Source organism: Neodiprion lecontei, chromosome 5 (assembly GCF_021901455.1).
Source record: "Neodiprion lecontei isolate iyNeoLeco1 chromosome 5, iyNeoLeco1.1, whole genome shotgun sequence".
NCBI classification, from domain to species: Eukaryota; Metazoa; Arthropoda; class Insecta; order Hymenoptera; family Diprionidae; genus Neodiprion; species Neodiprion lecontei.
Window position 1 is genome coordinate 16054341 of NC_060264.1, and position 17452 is coordinate 16071792.

General features: G+C 36.0%; 1 protein-coding gene across 4 annotated transcripts in view; it reads right to left on the reverse strand.

Annotated features, from left to right (window-relative positions):
• Positions 1-442: 442 nt before the first annotated feature.
• Positions 443-17452, reverse strand: part of LOC107228136 (zinc finger protein 37) — a 185516-nt gene continuing 168506 nt past the window's right edge. For 2 of the 4 annotated variants that reach the window (XM_046740059.1, XM_046740056.1), the window contains 3 exons: positions 17134-17326; positions 12692-12925; positions 444-1243 (listed from right to left, as the gene is read on the reverse strand). In XM_046740059.1, the coding sequence (XP_046596015.1) occupies positions 995-1243; positions 12692-12925; positions 17134-17326 (676 nt within the window). In that variant the 3' untranslated portion in view covers positions 444-994. Of the gene's footprint in view, positions 1244-12691; positions 12936-17133; positions 17327-17452 lie in introns of those variants that run through there. The other 2 variants (XM_046740057.1, XM_046740060.1) reach the window with 2 other exon arrangements.

Sequence of the window (17452 nt, forward strand, 5' to 3'; positions counted from 1 at the left end):
TTGAAAAAAATTAGACTAAATCAATTACAGCAATGGGAAACATTACAGTTGTAATATTTCTAAAATGTTTTTGCCACACGAAGGAGCTATGTGTACACACGAAAATGTATAATTCTGTATCCGTATACATTTGCCGTAAATGTAACTGTTCAATGAAACTTCAACTTTAACTCACATACGAAACCATGAGGTGATTCTGATTATCATACATTTAAAAATATCGACACGTTAAAAAAAATGTAGAATACACATACGGTCTACTTTCGAAACAGAATGACATTTGAACTGACATTCCATAATTTACGTCCGAGTCGGAAAGGATTTGTCCTTGCACAATAAACGAAAATTTATACATACTTTTTTTTTGCATATTACATCCGCTAAATAAAATAAAAACGGACGAGCAAAAATTCAATGTTTATTTTCTTTATTTTTTCTTCCGAATATTGTTCTACAAACATTCTTACGGAATTAAAGCCTTAATATATATTAATTAATAACTACTGGTCAGAAAAATTGACTTACTTTCCACAGCACAAATACGACCAAATCATTTTCAATCATCTTTAGAATCTGTTTGTAGAATGTCCGAAATAAAGTTTTGTAAACTAAATAAAATATAAAATTTCATAAAAATTCAATGTAATGGACAAATTCTTCAAACGGATTCCTCATCAGTATAAAAAAAGGTCTGTAATAATTACTCAGTCTGATTAGCATAAGCTGTTTTAGATCAGCGTATAGTTAGAACGCCACTCTCAATCAGTATTACGAAAACCAAGATGTCACAAACGAGAATGTTTTTATAATGTATTAATTTTCATATCCAATGTCGATTACAAAAGGAAAGTACGGTGTCATGTGCTAGTAAAATTCCAGTGTGATAATATTTCAAATTGAATCATATCTGAAGTATTCTTCGAATTCAGCTTATTACGCAATATTTTGCACCCGCAATTTTTTTTTCATTACAGTAAGCCGTAATTACCAACTTTTACCTGTTTTGGGTAAGATTACTATCACTTGTATTGGATATATTGTAAAAATTGTATGGCAAATTTGGTGGTAAGAAGTTTGGCAGTGCGGAAGGAACAGCGTTGTAGAAGGATGAACTTCTCTCTCTGGGCACAGTTTCTTGCGTAGTTACTGGTACTTGTGTTTGAAGGTTTTGTATTCCTGTTGTTGGAATCGTTTGCAGGATAATTGGTTGCGCCATCGATGTACAGGAAACGGCTTGTCTCACCTAAACATAAATAATAAATAACATGATCGAGAAATTTCAAAAGCTGTGTTGTTGAGACGCTTCTGGTTTTATTCCTTTATTGCAGGTATTTGGCATCGATTATCGGACTTGAAGAGTATGGGGATAACTCAGGTTTAAGGGCTTTTGTATGCATCACTGTGGTGCTAGCGAGTACTAATGTTACGATTATACTGTTTTCAACGTGGATAGGATCAGTGTTGTACGTTCCTAAATAATTTTATCTGAAATAATTATTTTAGATCAATTCGTTTCGTGTTTTGTCTTATAGAGATAATGTAAGTGTATTTGTCATTTTCATCGGGAGAAATCTAATTTTCATCCTCAACTTTTTTTGCGGTTTACAAATAAGATGAACTATTTACTGAAACATAGGTAACGCCATTCGTTGTCAAAACTCTGACGCAATTTTCTGGTCATCAATAATTAATAGCTACGTCTTACCTTTTCGCAATCTACATGATCGAAAAAAAAATATTCGAGCTAAATCATATATTTTTACAGGGGATGAAAAAGATATTTTATATATTTGTTTCACGTGTCTTTTTTTGCCTGCGTTCTGTACGTAAAGTAATCGTTTTTGCGACAGTACACAGAAAGAGCATTGGAGTGCGTAAGAGTGCACTTTTACATTTTTTACGTGCTTTGTACCCAACCATAAAGAAAAACTTGTAAATCAAACTTTTGTTACAGAAAGTATCGTATGCACGATGGAGGCAGTCTTCGCGTTGCGTATTTACAATATGAGCTGTAGGCGAACGCTTACGCGTAAAAATACCTACTTTGCCCTCTTGGTGCACAATCTGTTAATTTTTGTACGAATTCTATTTTAATTGATCCAAGCAAAACTGTCTCTGTTTGAAAAAACATAATCTCTTTAGTTGATCCCACTAAATTTTTCATTGCCTCAACGACAAATTGTTTGTAGCAGTAACATACTTTTTTTGTCACCCGCATGGCAGTAGTTTATTGAATTAATAATTTTTTTCTCAATTTGTTGAGTATCCCCTGTTTTTGTCATTGTCTTTTTGCTCATCTATGTGAAAATGATGATAACCTTATTTTTTATGAAGATAATTGCATGAGGAATCATCTTTTATCTTGCGTAAATGAAATTGTACATATGAGAATAATCTCAGATTTATCTAGATAAATAACACTCGTGGTAATATTCATCATCATGTATAACACTCAGCAGGATATCTATTATGTTCATGGCCTTAATTTGAAATCCATCCGTAATTGTTACATAATATTGATTACTTACTTGCATACAGGGAATATTTCTTGAAGTGGACCACTCGCCCTCGGGCGTGAGGGGAAATGTTACAGCGGTTAGCGTTGGGCACGCTCAGAGTCATCTCGACTGGTTCGAGTGGCCTATCTCATCAAATATTCCCTGCATACTTCCGGTGATGTAAAAATATGCAGAAGATTTGGCGAAACATTTCCATAATGTTCATAAAAAAGGCTTATGAGTCATGTTTTAATTCTACATAACTTTTGTACCTTGGGATTCTCAAGTTGTCTCAAGCTTTCAGGAAGATTGTCTACATTAGGAATAGTATAAAAGTGCACTTGAGCGTTCCTCCAGATGACTCCACCACTTCTGTCGTGCAATTCAAAGTTTGAAAAATTCAAATTATGGGTTTCTATTTTTTTTTTTTTGTGTTGGTATTTGGGAAACAAATTTTTTTCAACATATACTTTCCAGTAAAAAATCCTTGCTTTTTTCAATAAAAATATTTCCGAATTCAAAAAATTTAATTAAAGCATGAAAAAGGCGTATGTTTTAAAAACACCGTTTTTGAGGTAGTTATCTACATTTGTTTCAAAACAAACATTTCTGTAGTTTTTTTTTATACGGAAATCGATTCTAAAGAGTGTGCCTTCGATTCGCTCCATTAGTCTCAAGACTTTTGCAAAACCGAATCACTGTTCGTACGAGAAAAAATGTGTTAAATGTGTGAGTGATAGGTTCATGTGATGTTATATGAGTAATGAAATCAAAATTGTAATTTCTACTTATTTAATGGTTAAGTGCGTTTTAATACTTTTTCTGATGTAGACAATTGGTCTTGAAAGTTTAAACCAAATCGGGCGCAAGGAACAAGTGATACAGAATTTAAAAGATGAGCCTTATTTTACCGACAGATTCAGCAAATCTTCTGTTTTCTCCTGAGGAATGAAATCTCATCGAAATTTAAGAAGTGATGAGCCTGAAGATATCTGCATCAAACAAATTAAAACCTTTGTCCACGCATAAAACATTTGCAGTTCATCGTATGAAGTCTGACGCCGTGACTTTCGATATTTCTCAAGTGATCCAGGTCACCCTTGGATCGCATCGTTACATTTATATGTAAACTGAAAATCATTAGCACAAGTGACATGTAAATAAAACACAATATATAGGATAAATAATGATTAATGTTGATAGTTTTTAGAGTAATAATTTCACCGTTGTAATGGCTGGAAAAAAACATATGTCTGGTAACCGCACGCGACAGAAGTAAAACATTTCGACATAATAAACAGTGATACGCAACATACATACGTCTAATACACACACGGATATTGATTCTAAAACTGCTTATTTTTCCGGACGCAGGACTTATTGGCGCGGCTGTTTTGGCGCGCCTACTTCCGCGAGGGGACGATTTGGTGTGACGACATTTGGCGTAGGGATGATTCGGTGCGGTGACGTTTCGGCACGGTCACGTTTTGGCGCGGGGATGATTGAATAAGGTCGGCCTCCATATGAGAGGGGCATATCCGAAAACACACACACCATCCTGTGCAAAAAAACGCGAAAGGTGACTGGCGATGCCCAAATGTTAGAATAAGTTCGAAAAACCACCGGGCTGAAACGTCCCCATGTCGAAATATCTCCGTGCCGAAACGTCCTTGAGTCAAAACGCCTTGTCTCGAAACGTCTCCGCGTCAATATGGTTGCACCAAAATGTCCTGCGCCGAAACCTAAGTGCATCTTATTTTTCTCCCTAGTCAATTATGTTGGCAATGGAGAATTTCAGCTCATAGCGCGTCGCCGCTAACCGCTCGGAAGTCGGCTCAGAAACAGGCTCAAAAGTTTCGTTTTGGTGTAAAAAAATGACTGTGTAAAAATGGGCCCTTAATATTAATATTAAAATAGTCCTCATCGCATTTTTTTTAATTCCCATAAAAATAACATGGGAAAAATTATTTTCGCTTCTTCTGATTTTTATACCTTTTAAACGACCGATCGACTAAAAAAGCGCTATTCTGATCTTTGTATAGAATTGAACGTTCTACAAAAAAGGTCTGAAAACATTTTTTGATTAGTCCACTCGTTCACAAGTGATTCAAGATCAAAGTTCAATTTATTAAAACTTTGATCTAATCTTGTATACTACACCAAAACTGTTGGTTTCGTTGTCAAAATGAGGATCAAATTTTTTGACATGAATTTTGAAAACATGAATTGGACTTCTGATAAATGTTGAGGAATGATTTTTTTTTTGATAGATCAAATAAATATAATGCTTTTAAAGAATTTCTTCGCAGAATTTTTCGATTTTTTTTTTTTCACTGAAAAGAAGATAAATCTCACTCAATATTCGATCTTATGGATTTTATTTGCCCACGAATAACTTTGAAATAAAATTCAGTACAAAATATGGTGAATGAGCAGATTTTTGAATGATTTGAAACTTGCCGGTTAAACAGAAAGACTAGGGAAATGAAATAAAAATTTGAAAAAATTAAGGAATTTTTTTTTCACCATTTAGAATCGATTTAACAGGCTCTATCATATATGTTTTCTTTTTAATTTCATATAAGAAATAATCTAGTACGTATATATTCGGGTGGTTTACGAAAAAAAATACATTTTTTTCACTCTTACCCCCTGAAATGCTGGTGTTAATAGAAAAAAAATCCTCCCAAAAGATGAGCTCTCTAGCTCAGGTTTTAAAGATCATCCATCTGTTTTTTACTTCCCATTCATTTAACATGGGAAAATTTAACTTTTCGCTGAAAGTTAATATATTCATAAACTATTCGGTATATTTTGAATTCATTCACAAATCCTTGAAGCTGATCCATGAAGCTTTCCAAATCTTTATAACAAAGCATAATTATCATCATTAGAACACTACCGATTTTCGTTTCTTCTTTTTCGGTGAGAATCGGTAGTTTTCAGATGACTATAATGTGTGTTCTAGTGATCATAACTATACTTTGTTATATAGATTTGGAAAGCTTGAAGAATCAGCTTCAAGGATCTATGCATGAATTTAAAAATTGTTGAAAGTTTACGACTATTTTAACTTTTGGCGAACATTGAAATCTTATAGCGTTAAAGGAACAGGAAATAAAAATGAAATGCGTGACCTTTTAGATTTGAGTTAGGGCCTCATCTTTTGGGAAGATTTTTTTTCTATCAAACAGTAACATCGCAGGGGATTAAAACAGAAAAAAAATTTCTTGTACCACCCTAACATGTATGTCGGGGACGGATGAGAGGGTGAGTTCCAAGACAAGGGAGAGGCCATCGTTCAATAGCAAAATATTATATTGACACAGGTTAGCACCCAACAATTCAGATTACCAAAAATTATTACACTGCAATGGTGTTAGTAATCTCACACAAGACCCGAGCGACGTACAGGGAGAGAACGTATCCACAAGCTACTACGGTTCCAGCTCCTGGACGAGACACCTCTCTGCCCCAGATCTCAAATTTAACTAATATCAAAATTGGACTACAGTGAAACCTCGTTTATACGATTCGCACTTGTACGTTTTTCTCGTTTATACGTAACATTCATTTGGCCCCGGCGGTTTCCGCATATAAACCATGTAGAAAGATTTCATTTCTACGTTTCTCGTTTATACGTTTTTCACACTTATACGAATACTTATTCGGTTCCCGAACGGTATTTTCTATTCACTTATACGTCATTATGACAGCTGATTTTCTGATGGATACTCGCGTTACTGTATTTCATTATCCTACCGCTAGATGGCTGAGCCTAATGTTTCGCTTCGCAACCGCTAGATGCCGCGGCTTACAATTTATGCGTATTCGCGTATAAGTTGTCTCGAACAAGTTCTGGCGTGTTCTGGTGTGTAGTGTCACCCAATATCGTGGTACGTCATGGCAAATCCAGCAGGGGGGAGGAAAAGAAAAGCAATATCGCTGCAGAAGAAGCTGGAAATTTTAGAGGAAGTACATGATAACCCACAAGAACCGAAGATCAGTGTTGCAAAGCGGCTCGGTCTTCCATATTCAACACTGATGACAATTATCGCCAATTCGGCAGACATTAGGTCAAGTACGTCTAAGGCAGGATCTTTAGGCGAGAAAAGAACACGAACTCAAGAGGGCCGATTTTCAGACTTGGACAAAGCATTGCTCACATGGTTCCAACAAAAACGGGCCGCGAACATACCCGTTAGTGGTCCAATGCTGCAAGAGCAAGCTTTAATTTTTGCAAAAAAATTAAATGTAACTGCTGACTTCAAAGCATCGGCTGGCTGGGTGTTCAAATTTAAAAAACGTTGCGGCATAACCGGCGAAGTGTTTGCGGGGAAGCTAACAGTGTCGACGAGGCTACTGTAGAGCAGTGGAAGAACATCGATTTGCCTCGAATCATAAAGAACTACGATCTCCGAGATATTTACAACACCGATGAGACAGGTCTGTTTTTCAATCTCCTACCATCTAAAACATTGGCTGAAAAAGGAGACCCCTGTCACGGAGGGAAACAGAGTAAACAGAGACTGACGGTGCTTCTAACAGCGAATGCAGATGGCTCCGATAAACTTCGTCCCTTGGTCATCGGGAAATCACAGAAGCCGCGTTGTTTTAAAGGCGTAAAAAGCTTTCCTACAGAGTACGCAGCAAACAAAAAAGCATGGATGACTGGAGCATTATTTGAGTCGCAGTTAGATAAGCTGAATAACAGAATGCGTCGTGAGAAGAGGAAAGTCTTGTTGTTGCTTGACAACTGTGCCGCTCACCCCCCGGCACTCCGTTTTAGCAACATTGAACTGGCTTTTTTTCCGGCCAACTGGTGAGTCTTAATATTTTTAAATGAAAAGTTCGAGGACCCCAAAACTACGATTGGGAATTTGTTATAAATCGTCTCTATAATACATTTTTCATCAACTTGAAATAATCCCCTGGGCCGTTTTTTTTATTTCTTAAAAATTCGTCAAAATTGCTATGTATAATAACTTAAACGCTAAATAAGCTGGTTCATTCTTATGATACGAGTTTGAATAAATATTTAAGTAAGTTAAAGTACTTGCAAATCATTATTGTAATAGTAACATGAATATTTTATTCAAGTATTTTTCAACAATCACTAAAAACTAGTCATATTTATAAAATTAATAAAATAATTTTTTTTTTTGAAAAAGAAATTTTTATTTGAAAAAAGTTACACGAACTTACAATGTGTATGTATTTTGTTGTTAGTACGTTTTGAACTAAAAAAAACTCAAAGTTACATAAAATTTAAAGAAAACATAGTAAATTTCATTCAAGCAAGAAACTAAAAAAAATGTATTTGAATATTTATAACTTTAAGTATTTGCAAATCAAAGATGTCTGCTGTTATATTCCCGAACAGCTTTGAGTAAATTTTCTGCATACTTAGGATGTGACTTTTTCACTTTATACTTAATCCATATTTTTTTAAAGTCTGCATGAGCTGATTCCACAGCTTGTTCTGAGTAGTATCCCAATCCTTTTTTGTTTTTTTCGCAAAAATCTTTAATATGGAAAAAAACGGCGTGAACTTTCGGAGTAACTTTAATCTCTAAATCTAAATAGCTTTTTTTGAAAACAGCAATCTTGTCAAGGTAATCCGATTTTAAATCAATCGAAAAACAAGAATTTACAACTTCTTTGAACTTGTCAAAACAAGTAACAAATTGCATACAAGAAAAATTACAGGTTGTTGTGCAAGTTTCACGTAAGAGATCCACTTTGTTTAGTAACGTTTTACTCGAATTCCCATTAAATCCTGCACTTCCGTATAAGATTATTTTGTTCGCTGTTGAATTATTATTTAAAGGTGCATTATTACTAACGATCGATAAAGTAAATAATTATCATATCGATAAATAGTAAAGTAGGATAAATATTCATGTTACTATTATAATAACGATTTGCAAGTACTTTAACTTACTTAAATACTTATTCAAACTCGTATAATAAGGATGAACCAGCTTATTTAGCGTTTAAGTTATTATACATAGCAATTTTGAGGAATTTTTAAGAAATAAAAAAAACGGCCCAGGGGATTATTTCAAGTTAATGAAAAATGTATTATAGAGACGATTTATAACAAATTCCCAATCGTAGCTTTGGGGTCCTCGAACTTTTCATTTAAAAATATTAAGACTCACCGTGCTGTACAAGCCATCTGCAGCCCCTGGATTTAGGAATCATCGCTGCTTTGAAGGCCAAATACCGCAAGATGCTGGTACAGCGGGCAGTCGCAGCACTCGACGCGGGAGAAACGATGCCGAACTTGCATGTTCTGCAGGTGAGTTCGTGATGTTTGGAAATTTTCAACATAAGCACATAGGCCTATAAAATCGGTATTATGCATTCAAATAAGAATGTTTCCGACACGTGATGTTTAGGCAGTGTTTAAATCTTGGAATTTGTTTCTTGTCTATAGGCAATGCAACTGACCGGTATTGCATGGAACCAAGTACAGTCTGACACCATTGCCAAGTGCTTTCAAAATGCAGGAGTCGTAAAGGCGAATGATCTCGATGCCTCTTCTAACGAAGAGAATGAGCTTGAGGGTTTCGAAGAGCCCGGAGATTGGGCACAAGTGTGTGCTGGGCTTCAGTTCGAGGATTTCGTTCATTACGATGAAGACTTGAGTACATGCGCGGTACAGGATGACGATGACATTGTAACTGAAATTCTTGCACAAGACTCAGACGGGGATTCGGACGAAATAGACGAAACTGTCAAAGAAGTCCCGGTGAAATTTTGTGAAGCTTTGTCGGCACTGGAAATTACAAAGCGATATATAATGTCCAAGGTTATCGATGGTAAAGGCATGCAACTCGTCAGTGACTACGAACGTTTCATGTACGAGTGCTCGTTGGCAGAAAAGAAACAAGCCACCATTGACAGCTTCTTCAAACCTAAATAACTGAATCAGCTTTCCTTATCTGACTTTTGTTCCTATTTTACTGTGATTGTTTTTAATCCGTACTTAAGACTAAATAATATATATGATACATAGTACAAATGTAAGAAATGTGCAATATGTACAATACAAATACATATTACTGATTAATTGCGGCGAGTTTCGTTCATTCAATAATGTGTGTGGGTGTATGATTCTAACCTCGAAATGTACCTTGATTTTCTTCGGAACATACAAAATTGGGTTATATGTATATTCCAAAATTCGAAATTTCACTTGTACGATATTCTCACTTATACGTAATTTTTAGCGTACCCCTTGAAATACGTATAAGTGGGGTTTCACTGTATTCTCACTGCGGCCACGTTCGAGCGAGGCCCCTGATATCGGGTACCACCGTCTCGCATCCCCCGCTAGGCCGCCTATTAACAAAAGGTGTAGATTTCTAATTGTATACGGTAAACTTAGCTTGGGTGAATACAGCTCAGAATACTGTATTCAAATCGTCACGCGCCGACAATTATGTACTGTAACGTGGCGTTTCAGAACGCCGTGACGCGTCACAAAGGCGCACAATTGATGAAACTCCTGGAAAACGTATCCCTGGCAGGGTACTACAAGCGAACTCGGTAAAAAATAGATAGTAAACTACTACTAATTCTTTTTTTGTCAACTCTGTGTTTCACGCTTCGGCGCAAACAAACAAGGTACCAGGACAGCAACAATTCCGACCACCGAGAGCCCAATATCAACCCTGATGACTACGAATTATTCTCCCAATCACCTTATCTACCGACTACCTGGTGTGCAAATCCTGCTGTGCCTCGGAAAGCACCTGGGTCAACATCTACTGTTTACTTGAACCTCTCGTACCACTTCAACTGCCAGCGTATAAGGATGTGCAAGGAGTACACACAAACCTTCTCCACAGCAGAGGGACAGTTTCTCTCGAAGAAGCTAACCGCCCGTTTTCCCAGATGCCGTGGATGCGGCGTACAGGTTCGCGCGAGGAGTGTATTTACAACTTCCCGGCCCGTAGACTTCTTAGTCCAGGGAAGATAGGAAATAAATCGGAAATTTTTGGAGACAGCAGATATCGAGATGCGGCTTTCTGCATTGTGTTCAGGAAGGTCCTAGGAAAAAAGTCTATATCGTCTGGTGGGGCCATTTTTCGAAAAATGCATTTTGCAATTGCATAATTACTTGCAATATTATGAGAACGACTGGAAACTCGGAAAAATCGCTCGGAAATCGTTACTCGGGGGTTTTTGGGGATGCTGAATTCAATTCTGGCGTTAGAATTATTCGGGGGCGTTCGGGGGTGGCTCTGCGGGGGCGCCCGGGGGGTGATTGGGGGGAAAATTGCAGCGTCCATGAAAACAAACGAAAATCGTTACTCGGGGGTTTTTTGGGATGCTAAATTCAATATTAATAGAAACTCCTACGATTTATCATTTGAATAAAGTGTTATTTTCATAATTTGTGATTTTAGCCGTAGAGCAGCCGGAAGCAATTTGTTTATAATATGTGAAATATGATTCAAGATTAAATTAAAATGTTTATAATTTATACCCCCCGATAATTCTAATGTCAGAGTTGAATTCGGCATCCCCAAAACCCCCGAGTAACGATTTTCGTTTGTTTTCATGGACGCTGCAATTTTTCCCCCAATCACCCCCCGGCGCCCCCGCAGAGCCAACCCCGAATGCCCCCAGATAATTCTAACGTCAGAATTGAATTCAGCATCCCGAAAAACCGCCGAGTAACGATTCCCGAACGATTTTTCCTAGTTTCCAGTCGTTCTCATAATATTGCAAGTAATTATGCAATTGCAAAATGCATATTTGGAAAAATGGCCCCACCAGACGATATAGATTTGTTTCCTGAGACCTTCCTGAACACAATGCAGAAAACCGCATCTCGATATTTGCTGTCTCCAAAAATTTCTTTATTCCGGCTGATTTTGATCTAAATGCCCTGGACTATCTCGACCGACCGCCAGACCAATTCTTAATTATTACCGTTCGAGTAAGTATACAGAGAGCTCGATGCCGCGTTCTTGTTAGCAAGGACCACAGTTATATCATGGGCGTTATGCCGTCGCGGCGGTACCATGATCAGTTGCTCACTGGCCATTGCACAGAACAATTACGTTAAGTTATTACGTAATTTAAGCATCAATAGTTACATATATGTATTATCTAAAGCCATATATTTCATATACTGAAGTAATTTTCTCCGTGATCTCGGACGCTTTGTATAAAATGTATGCTATTTTCTTATGCAGAAAATGTTACAAATGTACAATTTAGGCGTCTGTGAGGAGCACCGAGCGTTGCATTGCTGCCTTTACGCTTTTGCAGTCGAATGAGTTATACGATTTATTTCTCAATTAATTATTACCAATTATATACTATTTTTCAAACATAAGAACTTGAAAATATACGAAAACCCCTTACAAACACTTTTTTCTACGTTATTAATGACTTTTTTTATATTTTCATATTCTTTATTTCTCCCATTCTGCCAATAGTTATTTTTTCCTGTTAATCTGATGTATCCTCTCCAAAATCACTTTTCAAATTTAGAAATCGGATATTTAAAAAAAAAGATATGAGATTTTGTTGGAAATATGACGTGTTTGCCGTTTTTATAGCACTTTTTGGTAGTTAATTCAGTAGTTTCACCAACTGAACTTGAATGAAATTAGATTTTCTTTTTACCATTCGTTTCCTTATTAAAAAATAAAAAGATTTATGTTATTTCGAGTCCCATTGCTGCTTTTGGAACCCCACTCATGAGTTAGATGGTAGAAAAAAAGATACATGTATTAGAGAGTTAATAGTTAAAAAAAAAACTATTTTAAAGAGGTCCATTTGTTGCAAATGATATTTGTTTTATACAATTGCATATTTGTTATATTATATATATATATATATTTTTTCATTTATAGCTACATGTACAGTTTGAGTGATTCTCGAGTTTCTCTGAAAATTTCGTTTTTTATTATGAAATTGTTTAGACATTAGAATCATTCGCAAAAAGTTTGCTTGCTCTGAATGCGAAACTTCAAGAATTCATAACTCCGAATGTTTGCATGTCTTATTGAAATAAAACAATACGTGTCAATTATTTCTATATTCAACATTTGAAAATAAATATTTAAGGTGATTTTATTTTTCGGTTGTAAATATGATATGGAAATATTTCACAAAGTAAACGCCTTGTTTTGCCAACACTCTTTTTAATTTAGCTATGTTATTACCTGCATAGAAGTTGGTGTTCCATGTTGTACTATGGTCATGGCATCTTCCGGAGAATTATTCTGATGCTGCTGCTGCTGGATTTGCTGCTGTGGTTGTTGAAGATGCTTCGTATGTGACGTATTTATACCATGCCTTCGTTTCATGTGTTTATTGTAATTCGGCCAGTTCGTAAAATGATGTTGACATTCCAAGCAACTGTACGGACGTTCACCCGTGTGTTGCCGCCTGTGGGTCTGCAAAAACCTATATTAACTCATACCGAATCACACACAATTTTCAAGTCAAGAAAATTATGCTATAAGGTTTATAACAGGGTGGCCTGTTAGCTACTAAAACCACTTTCAGTTAATTTTTTTCATAATTTCAATTAATACAAATTAAAACACTGTATCCAAATTAATAAGCTTTACCCGTTAACTGGTACGAATTTTTTCAGTTTTTACGCTAATACTAGTAGCCACATACAACCGAGCTAATACACCAAAATTAGTACCCGGGGTTTAATTGGGCCCCTGATTTCATTTCAGAACTTATTTCTGGAATTTGCCACTCCTTGAGGGTGAAAGTAGAGTCGAGGTAAATTTTTAGTTTCAGTATGAATTTTGTTTTTATGTTCAAAGTCGGTGTACCTGTAGGGGTTCTTGGGGTCTCCGATTCCATTGCGTTAGTTATTATATAAATCTGCCACCCCCTGAAGATGAAAAATGATCCCTAACATATCAAGAGACTAGTCATTAAGTTATTTTACTTTTTGTTTTATATTGGCATCAGGCTGGCATTGGTGAGAAGCCGGCTAGCTGGTTAGTTGGCCAGATTCAGTTTTGATTTTAGTTATACAGGGTGTCTCATTTCAATCTATCCAGTCAAATATCTCGAAAACCAAAAGCGTGAGTGAAAAATGTTCTAGACAAAAGTTGTAGGTTCGAAGCGGGAAAGAAGATGAGTATCAGATTTTCCGTAAGTGAACTCGCCAAGGCCAGACGAAAGTCAATTTGGTTTTTTTAAATGAAACAACATATTTTTTTCGTCGGTATCTAAAAGGGTATCAAATTCTGCATCGAAAAGTACTACATACTTACCACCTAAAGTCAACTCGTGATGAGACACGAGCCCTGACTCATGAGTTTTGCATGTTAGGCAGGATTCGCAGAGGCGTGCATCTGACAGATTTTTGGATTTTTTAAGTTCTTCATTTCAAAGTTTTATTGTTTCAAGATTTTTTTATTTTAAATATTTTTCAAAGGTTTTTGTTTATTTTATCAGAAACTTTAACAAAAAAAACGTTGTTCGCAAACCGTACTTGCAATATCAAATTATCGAATTATCAACGCGGGTCGCGCTATCCCGAGTGCTATACGATCCACAGTCAAACAATGTCAAATGGGAGTTCAACGGTGCATTGAAGTACGCGGAAATGTTTTCGAAAGTTTATTGAAGTGATTTATAACCGCACGTAATTTGTTATCGTACATATAGTTTACGAATAAAGTTTTTTTTTAAGTTTTCGATAAAATAAACAACCACCCTTTTTAAAATATCTGAAATAAGAAAATTTTGATTTAATAAAATTGTTACGTCCTGCAGACCTCATTTTCCTTTCCCAGAATCTTATAGTCACTTTACGCCCTATATCCTCGCTTTATCTTCGCCGATTCAGCAGGTTCATTTCTAACTGTTGAAAATTAACCTTAAAAGTCCAGGTTGGACGGACATGGCAATAGAGCGCGCCACCAACAAAGGGAACTTTTGTAAAACGCTTCCGCTCTAGAGATATTTTTTTTTTTTTTTTGGGGGTTTTGTACTTCCACCCAAGTCAACGCTATTCAGTTAAGAGATTTTTGTCTGTGTGTTAATAAAATAAATACTCTTTTGTCATCCTTGAACCTTTACTCGAACCCACCGATCCTGCTTTGTATTAGTGAATAAAACAACACTAACTCGCAACTAGCAGTCTTCTACATTCCTTTAAACTCGCCACTTCGATCCTAATTTTCGCACGAGTCACTTATAATTATACCTCTCAAAAACTAATCCAAGCCCTTCCCCTAGACCGACTCCCATACCGTTACCATGAGGAAAGTGCGCACCTTATGCGCGTAAGTCAAGTCATTCGAATTTTATTGGCTGACAGTTACTGTCTGATTGAGCAGCCGACGCAATTCCAATCGCAACTGCCAGAAAATGTCCCTAGGAGCCCACCACTACATGTGGGCTCCGACTATTTTCTGAATCTCTCATCTTTTTTCCCGTTTTGAATCGTACAACTTTTGACTGAAACATTTTTTACTCACACAAAAATTTAAAATATTGCCGTTGCCATTCTGAATCCCTCACATTGAATTTTGCAATTCTGCTTTCAAATCTGAACTCAGCGACCCCCAAAACAGTGGTGTACCAATTTTGGTACAAAGCCATGGAGAAATATTAGAGTTATTCAAAAAGTGCATGTGGGACGGTCTCCACCAACTCGGCCACTTTTTTTTTATCCTCTCGGATCTGTTCCATAATTGGTTATATAGTAGTACTGCTTAAAGGTACTCTCTGTGAATTTTTTCAGCTTTTTTAATTTACTCGTTTCGGCAATGTTTTTTTTTACACTCTTATATTATGGAAGATTAAAGTCGAACAAAGCAAACTTGAATACAAAAAAGTTTTGTTTTCACATGAACTATTCAATGCAATATATGTTATATTTTTGACGGCATCATAAAGGCTATTTTCACCGAAAGATTATGGAAATTATTTTTTTTGTTTCAATGCGCCACTTTCGATTTCGCTGTAAATTTTGCAGGATATTTGGCAGTGTATTAGCAACGTATGGAAAAATTGGCATCGTGGAACTCGAAATTCTGACCGAGTAGTACAAAATTTTTAACTACGAATGGTGAACTAAGGTACATCTGAATTCCTGTTTACCATGAACTATTTAATCCTATTATTGGCAAGAATGTGATGTGAATGAATTAATGAGACCGCCCCATATATGATCCATTAACAGTTTGGGCACTTTTTTTCGCGAGTATATATGATCTATTTCCAATCACCTGGTTAAACTTAAAAATCGAACATTGAAAATGACAGAAACTCCCTCTTTCCTGATCTTAATTTGATTACGCGTCGTTTTTATTTTAAATTTGCGATAGAAGTGCGTGGCTTCACATGTCTATTACTGTATATTCAAAGGGCAAATTTACGTACCTACCCAAAAATTGCATTTCGTTTTTCGAGTATGTTGAAAATAGGGCATTCCATATGAAATGATATGTCTAAGCCCATCATCCTCAATTTTACCTACTATTTGTAATATTGTTCTACACAGAATATTTTTTGTCAATTCTATGATATGAGCTTTTCAGTAACTTCAGACGGTTGAAAAGTTCTGAACTTCTGGCAACAGATAAGTTATATTTTGAAAGGTCTTTACATTTTTGTAACTACATGAAATGAAGAATGCGTGTGGCCTGATTCTTAGGTAGAATAATGGAGATAATAGTGGACTAAATTTTGACAATGCTCAGTATTTGAACATGTAAATGTTACTAGAAATGCCCCATTATGCAGTCTTTGCACATAGCATGCATTTGAATTGTATTGAATCACTTTCTGTGCAATAATGTTAAGGACAACCAGCTGACCTATTTTGAAAAATTCAATTTCTTAACGTCACGACACATCAGAGATAACTTTTTTATGGTGCAATTTTAGAATGACTTTCGAGAAATTGGCTTTTCAAGTTATGAGTATGTTTTGTTTTTTATAAATTTCAGACAATCCTAAAGTTGCGAAATAACGGTGTTACCTAAACGTGCATGGTTACAGTAACGTTACTAACTTCAACTTCACTCATTTTTAATATTCTTCTTTAATTGATGGTATTTTGCAAGTGACAAGATGGAAAAAAATTTTGCGCGAGGGGCTATTCACTCGGGCAAATTGTGAACACAATACTTCAAAAATACAGTGATACTATCAGGAAGTTAAATGGTCTCAATGTTCCTTAAAATCCCGGAGAATCTATTTAGATACCTGAAACAGTTCGAAAGTATTGTAAAACACTTGAAGTCACACGTTTAGGTTGTAGAAATCGCGTGGTTTACGTTGAAACTCTTGCGCTAAACGCCTAATTGGTTGAATTCATCAAGATTGATTTTACATCATTTCTAGTGATTTCTACTGGAAATCGGTGGAAATTACTTCGTACGATAAAAATCAAAGTAGATGAATCGAAATAAATATTATGAAGTTCAAGTGGATAACCCCTCGGTATCCAATAATTTCTTTTCAAATTACAGTATAATGTATTTTTAGTCAAGTTTCTGCAACATTAAAAAAATTATTTATAGTCAACTGTGAACTTGGCCAAGTGTATTGTTCAATAAAATATTAACTTATGCGAAAACTGAAATCTTGATTCCTTTGTTGTTGATAATTTACAACTTACAGTCAATATTCCTTTAAATCGAAAACATTTGCCGCAAAACTCGCAGGTAAACGGCATTGCACCTGTGTGAATCCTGTGATGCTCTCTTAGTGTTCCTTTTTCTCTAAATGTTCGACCACAAACTGCGCACTGATGGGGTTTTGCTCCAGTGTGTACAGTTTCGTGTTTCTTCAATTGTAGAGGGGTCTTAAACCTGCATGGTAATAAAATTTTTCATTGTTAAGAAGAGGTAATAGTCAGTCTTCAACGAATATTATCAAGGCTTACGAATCACTCATGTGAAAATGTCGCGCTCGGCACTATTGTACATACAATGCTG